General features: G+C 48.1%; 1 protein-coding gene across 10 annotated transcripts in view; it reads left to right on the top strand.

Annotated features, from left to right (window-relative positions):
- galnt1 (UDP-N-acetyl-alpha-D-galactosamine:polypeptide N-acetylgalactosaminyltransferase 1) overlaps positions 1 to 9,704 on the top strand; it is a 76,490-nt gene that overhangs the window by 47,164 nt on the left and 19,622 nt on the right. For all 10 annotated transcript variants that reach the window (XM_081715455.1, XM_081715450.1, XM_081715447.1 and 7 more), the window contains one exon: positions 5,758 to 5,924. In XM_081715455.1, the coding sequence (XP_081571581.1) occupies positions 5,758 to 5,924 (167 nt within the window). The remainder of the gene's footprint in view (positions 1 to 5,757; positions 5,925 to 9,704) is intronic.

Genomic DNA, 9,704 nt, shown 5'->3' with positions numbered 1-9,704 from the left:
TGTGTGTGTGTGTGTGTGTGTGTGTGTGTGTCTGTGTGAGAGAGATACTTAAACTGATTTCATACACAGGGTTGAGTGAGTGTGTGTGTGTGTGTGTGTGTGTGTGTGTCTGTGTGAGATAATTAAACTGATTTCATACACAGGGTTGAGTGTGTGTGTGTGTGTGTGTGTGTGTGTGTGTGTGTGTGTGTGTGTGTGAGAGAGATAATTAAACTGATTTCATACACAGGGTTGAGTGAGTGAGTGTGTGTGTGTGTGTGTGAGAGCTCATTCCATAGTTTTTTAAACATCAAGTCTGTAAACCACACCATTGAATAAGTGCTTCAATACATTTGGGCACACACACACACACCCCAAAACCCATTCTCAGACTGATGCCAAGCCCAAAGCTTTTTAATATGCTGGTAAATTATCCTTAGTGTTTTAGTGGCGATAAATATTTGTTAATTGAACATTCTGCAGGGCGAATTAGAGTCTGTGGTCCAGTCTGAGCCCAGTGTAGCAGTCTAGTTCGCCTCGCCCTGTGGTCTGGAAGAGCAGAACCCTGAGAAAAACATCCCAGTGGTTTCTAGACTAATGTCTAGCAGCTGGCTCTGTTTTTGTTCATCTTCCACCAAGGTTTGGCCTGTATAGTTCTGTTTAAATCTGTGTATTATGAATTCAACACTGCGTATGATAAATTCAGCCTATTCACCGGTACAAAGCAGCTCACACATGCTACGTAATGCCGGCTCACACATTACATTAATAGAATAGAACCAATAGAAAAAAATGCCAATCAAACCTTTTTACTTGTGTATTTTCATGTTTATTTTACGTTTATATATATATATATATATATATAATTTTTTTTTATTTTTTTATTTTTTTAAATTCCACTTACATATGCAGTAGTATGCGTGCCATGTTTTCTTCAGCTATAGTTTAATTTACAGCTTCATCACATATGAAAAACTTCTGTAAGCCGCTCTGGACAAGAGCATCTGCTCTGTGCTGTGAATGTAAAATTACTGTTGGGTTTACAGCTCATGTCTGAGGAGCTGGCTCACCCCACGCCCTGAGCCCTGAGACAGCAGCAAAAGGAACAGGGCGGGCACACACACACACACACACACACACACATACACACACACACACCTATCGCTACAGTTCACCCGAAGCCACTAAAATATTTACATATATAACACGACCGGGGCTGTAGAAACTACCAGACCATGTTACCACCCTCACTCGGAGTTTAAACTATACTTATGTGTCAGACTCTTAAAACTGTGCACAATTCTTGGCATGACTGAATTTAATAGCAATTAACCTCTAAGGTCTTGATATTATTTAGGGATAACCCAAAACTCTCCTACACAGTTGTATGAAATTGCTGGGCATCTTTATCTGGGTCTGATTTAACTTGTTCTTTTTTCCATCAGCTCAGTATCCCCTGGGGTTGGGCAAGTTGAACTGAGTCGGCTTGAGTCGGGTCAGGTTTAGTCGAGTCGAATTGTGTTGGGTGGGTCTGTTTTGAGTCATGGTGGGTGGGGTTGGATGCGGTTAGGTGTGGTTGGGGGTGGGGAACACCCCGGCATGTGTTCCACAGGGAAATAAAGACGTTTATTAGAAGTGATGTCACATGGATGAAAGTTGTTTGATAGAGAGACACGCCAAAGTATTGCATTCCCTTCCAGAGCACTCCGACTAAAAACACGCTGTTTACTCTACAGGCAATCACAGAAATACAAGAAAGACCCATAGTTGGAAAGAAAACTTGTAATATTTCATATAATCCAGTGCCCCTGAATCAGCTGGCGCATGGAATCTAAGACCGTAGGCGTTTTCAGTTACAAATTTAATAATGATGAGTGCAAACAGCTGCCACATATCCCCAAGACATTCAAACAAACAAACAAACAAATATGCAAACAAACACTATTCCAGAAGGGCCTTGTCATTCAGCCTAGAGGGGAAACTACTTTAGGGAGTAACGCACTCATACACAAGGATTATCAAAACAGCTTCTCTGCCAGTGGCTCTCACCTGTTTTCTTTTTTTTTTCCAGCTGTGTATATATTTAGCTACATTACACTTATCTGATGCGTTTCTATGTGGGTGTGAGGGCTTAACTTCCTAAATGGAAGTTATTCCCATAAATCCATATAGGATTAGATTCCAATCACACTCCGGCGGAGGTGCCTCATTACTGCGTGCCCTTTCATCTCTCAGTCCAGCACTGTCTGCTTCTGGGGATGAGTGTTAAAGAGCACATTTCAAGGTTATGCCAGTAATCCGCGGCCTGTACGAGGGAAGGCGGTTTACAGAGCACGGTGCTTCCAGAACTGCCCTGTCGGCTGCCTTCCTGGGTCTTGCGCTAGTCAAATCCGGCTCAGTGCGTTCACCCTCCCCATCTCCCGCGTTTTCCTTGTTTCTCTCTCCCTCTCTTTCTCTTTCCATTCCTTTTTCTCTAGTTCTTCTTCTTCACCCCCTAAGCTCCCCTCACCTCGCGCGTTCTGCCTCCCGGTTTCGGCTCGGCAGTGCTTTGTCGGCATAACGTTACACGTTGCATCATCTCCAAAGCGAATTAACATAAGCGGGAAAGGGGAACTAGTCAGGACAAGCGCAGAGGAAGATTAACGATCATTAGTCTGAAAGTCCTGAGCAGCTGAGGGGGGGGATTACTGCTCGTCCCTCGGGCTCCGAACGCTACGGCGTCCTGACTCTCGCCGGCTTCATGACCCGGCCCCCCTCCTCTCCCAAGATCCAGGGCCATTTTCTTCATTGCTGCAGTCACAGAACAGAAACTCCGGGCAGGTGCTGCTATGGTTTTCTAGAACGGGTTTGTAATTGATTCACGTTGCTCTCTCCTCTTTCACGTACGCGGGTCCCCCGTGCCATCGTGGTCTTCCCGCGACGGCACAGCCGGCAGCCGCTAAATGAGTTTCATCGCTTCAGCGAGGATAAATTATTCTGTTTCAGCTCCTCACGCGTGAAACAACAGCACGTGTCGTGCGGGTTAAAGAGACGGCACGCGCGCGGGAGGGAGACGGGGGGGGGGGGAAGAGGAGTGAGCCAACTCGGTCGGACGGCACGCGGAGAGAGGTGGCGAGGAAGAGGAGGATGAATAGAAGGGCGGGGCTGTCGCAGACCACAGTTAGACCTGCACGCACTTTTAGATATACGTCTAATATACGTCTGTTTGTGTGTGCTTGTGCTTGTGGGTGTTTGTGTGTGTTTGTGTGTGCTTGTGTGTGTTTGTGTGTGCTTGTGTTTGTGGGTGTGTGTGCTTGTGATTGTGGGTGTTTGTGTGTGTTTGTGATTGTGGGTGTGTGTGTTTGTGTTTGTGCTTGTGGGTGTGTGTGTTTGTGCTTGTGGGTGTGTGTGTTTGTGTTTGTGGGTGTTTGTGGGTGTGTGTGTTTGCGTTTGTGGGTGTGTGTGTGTTTGTGTTTGTGGGTGGGTGTGTGTTTGTGACAGACTGCAATAAGAAGGAAGTGTCATCACCTGTTAAATCTGTGGTTAAAGGAAGATTTAATGGGTCAGTGCTTGATATCTGGTCACACAATTGACTGTTATACAAAGGAAGAGGCACATGACTGTGTAACAGCACATGATTATACTGTGTGTATAAAGCAAGACCTTGTTGGCCATTAGCTGCACACATGAAAAACATGGTCATACCAATCCTCTCTGCTTCTGTCTCTCATTCCTCCTTTCCATTCTTTGTCCCGCCCTCCCTCCCTCTCTCTCTCTCTCTGTCTCTCTCTCTGTCTCTCTGTCTTTCACTTTCTCACTTCCTGTCTCTCTCTCTCTCCCTCTCTCTCTCTCCTGCTGAGCGGTCACCCTGACCTTTTATCCGTAACTGCTTTCCTGCTATCTTGTAGGTGTTTGTGTGTGTGTGTGTGTGTGTGTGTGTGTGTGTGTGTTTATGCCTGCGTATGTGGGCGAGTGAGAGTTTAATAGGCACCAGATCACTACTCGCATAAATATTTCATCAGATTTCAGATTTAAAGTGTGTTGCCCTACACTGGTGTCCAAGTGTGTTGGGGTCCAGTGTGTCAGTGTTTGGCAGTGCATAGTTCCTTAAATGTGAACAGACTGTTAAATGAATCAAATAATGTGTGAGCAGAACAGAGAATGATAGTCAAATGAAGATTTTTGTTGTTGTTTTTGTGGCACAAGACTAATGTGTGTGTGTGTGCTTGTGTGCGTAAGATTCCTGGCTCGGCAAGACGGTAGTCTCCAGGCCCCGTTTTAATCAGGCTGGTAAGATGAGGCCAGCCAATCAGACACCTCTGCTGATTGAATGAAACTGCTGTTGGGATCCTGAGAGTGACATCAGGTTAATAAATTTAAAGGGAGCTGTGTGTGTGTGTGTGTGTGTGTGTGTGTGTGTGTGTGTGTGTGTGTGTGTGTGTGTGTGTGTGTGTGTGTGTATCATGAGACTGACAGTAGACTAATGAGTTTAAATAGAATGGAGCGCTGAGGGCCTGTGTTACCACAGTGATGGAACATGATGAGCTATGACCTCTCTGCTTGATTTAATTAGTCTGTGTGTGTAGGTATGTGTATGGGGGGCAGTGTGTGCATGTGTGTAAGGGAGGGAGGGAGGGAGAGAGAGAGAAATAACTATAAGACTTACTCCAGTCAGCTGCGTCAGGGCAAACAGGACGTGAGGCAGGAAGCAGGCGCGTGTGTCCCAATTTAGCGCTCCACATACAACAAACACTGGCTTTCCTGTTCCTACCTCAGCACCGGCTGGCACAGGATGCTAGTTACGTAATCTCCTAAGAAAAAAATTAAAATACCTCCCAGTACCGCCTTCTTTATTGAAGCCCACCAATCAGTGCTCAACCCATGGCTGACTGAAATGGACAATGGACAAATGAGAGGGCCTGCTTGGAAGAATGGGCCCATTTGTTCTGTAGATACAATCCTGTAATTGTATTTGCACGTGTGTGTGTGTGTGTGTGTGTGTGTGTGTGTGTGTGTGTGTGTGTGTGTGTGTGTGTGTATGTGTGTGTGTGTATGTGTGTGTGTGTATGTGTGTATGTGTGTGTGTGTATGTGTGTGTGTGTGTGTGTGTGTGTGTGTGTGCGCGTGTGTGGCCAGCATGCGTCTGAGGTTTTATTTGTTTAAATGAAACCTAATCATTAGCACTGCACTAGCACTGTGAGTTGTCGGTATGTTTTCAGTTTTTAGTAAAGCTGCTAATATGTCCTGTACCCTATGTTGGAGCACCTGTGTGTGAGGCAGAGAAAGCATCTGATTGGTCTATGTGAGAGGCAAAGGAAACCTCTGATTGGCTTGTGTGTGAGACAGATGAAGTTTCTGATTGGCCTGTGAGTTAGGCAGAAGAAGCCTCTTATTGGTCTCTGGCAGAGGAGGCCTCTAACGTACCTGTGTCTGAGGCAAAGGAAGATTCTGATTGGCCTCTGTGTGAGGCAGAGGAAGTCTGATTGGCTTGTGAGTGAGGCAGAAGTCTGCTTGGGCTGTGTGAGGGGTGAAACAGACCTTTGATTGGTCTGTTTCTTAAACTTTTATATAGTCATAAAAGAGTCAAATAAACAGTACAGTAAACATAAACATGATATGACAGAATGTGTGTCCATTCGTAATTATTGCTGCTCTTATAAACTACACTGCCATCTGTATGCTGGCTAGCGTCTGTATCATGTTCTTTTTTGATCTTTGATTGGCTGACGAGCAGTCCTGCCTGTTTGAGGTCCGTACGCTCCTAACGGCCATTTCCCCCCACTCCCCGTCTCTTGCCAGGTGTAAGACGAAGGTGTATCCGGATGATCTGCCTCGCACCAGCGTTGTCATCGTGTTCCATAATGAGGCCTGGACGACTCTCCTCCGGACAGTGCACAGTGTTGTGCAGCGCTCACCACGCAACCTGCTGGAGGAGGTGGTGCTAGTGGATGACGCCAGCGAGAGAGGTGCGTGTGTGTGTGTGTGTGTGAGTGTGTGTGTGTGTGTGTGAGTGTGTGTGTGTGAGTGTGTGAGTATGGTGGATGATGCCACAGAGAGACGTGTGTGTGTGTGTGTGTGTGCGTGCTGGTGGTCAATGCCAGCGAGAGAGGTGCAATTGTGTGTGGTGGATGATGCCACAGAGAGACGTGTGTGTGTGCATGCTGGTGGTCAACACCAGCAAGAGATGTGTGTGTGTTTGTGTGTGTGTGTGTGTGTGTGTGTGTGTGTGCGCGCGTGTGTGTGTGTGCATGTTGGTGGTCAACGCCAGCAAGAGTTGTGTGTGTGTGTGTGTGTGTGTGTGCATGCTGGTGGTCAACGCCAGTGAGAGAGGTGAGTGTGTGTGTGTGTGATGCCACAGAGAGACGTGTGTGTGTGTGTGTGTGTGTGTGTGTGTGTGTGTGTGTGGTGGATGATGCCACAGAGAGACGTGTGTGTGTGTGCATGCTGGTGGTCAACGCCAGCAAGAGATGTGTGTGTGTTTGTTTGTGTGTGTGTGCATGTTGGTTGTCAACGCCAGCAAGAGTTGTGTGTGTGTGTGTGTGTGTGTGTGTGTGTGTGTGCGCGCGCGTGCGTGCATGCTGGTGGTCAACGCCAGCGAGAGAGGTGCGTGTGCGAGGGAGGGAGGTGTGCGAGCACAGGTTTGAGTGTGCGTGTGCGTGAGAAAGGCGCGACTGGGTGTGTGGGTGTGAGAAAGAGAGAGAGATGCAGGCATGCGTGCTCGAGCGTGAGCACATATGTTCAAGCATGCATGTGCAGGGGGTGCTAAGCTCTTTAAGGATCTCTCAGTAAGCCATTTGTTCAGATGTGTACCAACACTACAGGGACACAACATACTTTTGTTTCCACGCCCAGGACTGTGAGTCTGTGTATGTGCGCCCCACATCTGGAGGGAAAAGTTGGTTACTGACCCTGAGAGCATTAATGTCAAAGCTGAATCTCAGACGAGTTTTTTGGAAGCGTGTGAAAAGGCGTGGGGGAAGAGAAGGATGCAGAGCTGTGTGTGGCTTTACTGTGTGGAACAGTTGATGTGTTATAATGAACACAGGCGTGTAATCTGGTTGTGGGACCAGAAGGGATAATGAACACTTACTTTGAATTCTACTCTATCTGTCCCTCACACACACACACACACACAGAAGCCCAGCAGGAACTCGCTTCCATTCTCGAACCACCTGCCAGTCCAGCAATAAAACCATTCTGGTTATTACTGGCATTGTGTGAGCAGCGTAAACGATTTAAATTGGTCCCTGAGAAATGAAGTCTGAGTACGGCAGTGCTGCCATGTAATTGTGATGACCTCCTGATCACAGCGGCTGGAAATGGCATTATCATCTACTGGACGACGCGGCCGAGCGCGTCGGCCCCTCTAACGTTAGAACCGATTATCGTGTCCATTATGCTCCAGGGTCCTAGAACGAACTCGCAGTATCAGCGTTGCTGACCGTGAGATTATAGCTGGCCCTCTGCTCCGCGTTCTCACGAAACCACTCGCTTTTGTTAGCTGTGGTGTGTTACAGGCGTGGAACGATTAGATCGGGCGCTTTTCCTTTCTTTTGCCGTAATTTTCGATGTGCTCTCACTTTGCCAGGAAACTGATAAGGAAAAGGTTTGCGCGCCCAGCAACGGTGGAGCGTAAGCTGGAGGAGGACGTGAGCGCGGACCTGGGGCAGTAGGCCCCGGCTATCTGTAGCTTCCTCCAACGCCTCCGAGATTTCTGCGGCCGTGCTCGTTCCTCTGCGGCGACCTGCGCGCGCGCGCTTCGTGAGCCGTTTTCACGCTGAGCGCGCCGCGCACCGTGCTCGCCACTTCATCGCAGCAGTGGGCGGAGCTTCTATGGCGCGAGGGAAGATCAACGGAAAAGAGAAGGAGTTAAAGGGCCAGTATTTGCCTCGGGGTAACTAACATTAGCCAGCTAGGTAAGAGATAAGAAGCCAAATTCTACTTCCTGCTCAGTGATAAAACTGTTATCCTGTACTAACCGCCAGTCCAGTCTGAACTTAATCGGGTTGGGAAGCATCTTTAAATGACCAAATCCCTCGTGTAGTCCAATGCTGAGAACGATGGGGTTGCAGTTTGGTTTCATACCTGACCAGCAGAAAGGTCCGAAATTATGTGGAAATAACTCGTATGTCCGTTGGCTGTAAAATCACTATTAGTACTGCAGTTTTGTGCAAAACTGTCCTTATTCTGTGTCTTTAAAACCGGCCCTGGTTGTTTTAAACCTGAAACTGGTTTAGGATTGTGAAATTGCAGCAGCAGTGGTGGTAATAAAGAATGGTTGAGTTCTCAAAACAAAGCCTTGTCATTCCAAATGCAAAACACATTGTATCTCCATTAAATGTACATTTATCTTTGTAAAGAACTATAAAGCATGGTTCAGTGTTACAGCAGTCGCTTGAAACATAAACCTTTTGATTTTCTAAAAGGTTAATGAACATACGTTATGCTTAGAGCACGTCCGGTAAAGTTACTGTTTTGAAGATAAAAGATTTTTGTCCAACAGCACACACACCTCACAGGGCCCTGACCGCACATATACCTCACAGGGCCTCGAGCGCACACACACTTCACAGGGCCCCGACTGCACATACACCTCACATGGCCTTCGAGCGCACACACACTTCACAGGGCCTTGACCGCACATACACCTCACATGGCCTCAAGCGCACACACATTTCACAGGGCCCTGACCGCGCACACACTTCACAGGGCCCTGACTGCACATACACCTCACATGGCCTTCGAGCGCACACACACTTCACAGGGCCTTGACCGCGCACACACCTCACTGGGGCTTGACCACACACACAGCTCACAGGGCCTCGAGCGCACACACACTTCACAGGGCCTCGAGCGCACAAACACCTCACTGGGGCTCGACCACACACACAGCTCACAGGGCCTCGAGCGCACACACCTCACTGGGGCTCGACCACGCACAAACTCACAGGGCCTTGAGCGCACACACCTCACTGGGGCTTGACCACGCACACAGCTCACAGGGCCTCGAGCGCACACACCTCACTGGGGCTCGACCACGCACACAGCTCACAGGGCCTCGAGCACACACACCTCACTGGGGCTCGTTTTCTTTGTAGCCCATTTTTCAGTCAAGGTCATCTGGAAGGCAGAGGCTGTCCCCAGGAGAACAGCTGCTCCGTGATCTGCCCCACTATCCAGTGACTGCATGAAGGACACAGAATCTCCCTCTCTCTCCCTCTCATTCTCTGTTATCAGAATGAGTGTTTATATTGGGAAGGCAAATATTGATCAGTGTGTGGTTTGAACCTCTCTTTTCCCTATTAGTGGGTTCAGATAAGTAGATGAAAGTCATGTGTGTATGTGTGTGTGTGTGCGTGTGTGTGTGGGTGTCACTGTGCTTGTGGGAATGGCCCGGTCCTCAAACAGGCAGAGTGTATTATCAGACCCACTGAATCCTGCTGCTCTGTTCTCTTCAGCTAGACATGATGCAGTGTGTGTGTACACAAGTGTGTCTGCTTGTGTGTGTGTGTGGGGGGGGGGGGGGGGTTGTGTGTGTGCACAGATTGCATAACAATGTGTGTATTTAGCTTTTCACAATAATCTAGAAAGTCATACAGTGAAGGGTCTGTGGGTTAAAATGGAAAGACCGAGTGAGTGAGCATGTTGTGTTCATCCCTACACACACACACACACACACACACACACACACACACACACACACACGCGCGCACGCACGCACACGGCCAGTGGAGCAAATAAACTCC

Source organism: Electrophorus electricus, chromosome 1, assembly GCF_041902795.1.
Source record: "Electrophorus electricus isolate QZ-2024a chromosome 1, ASM4190279v1, whole genome shotgun sequence".
Lineage (NCBI taxonomy): Eukaryota > Metazoa > Chordata > Actinopteri > Gymnotiformes > Gymnotidae > Electrophorus > Electrophorus electricus.
This window is presented reverse-complemented; position numbering and strand designations above follow the sequence as displayed.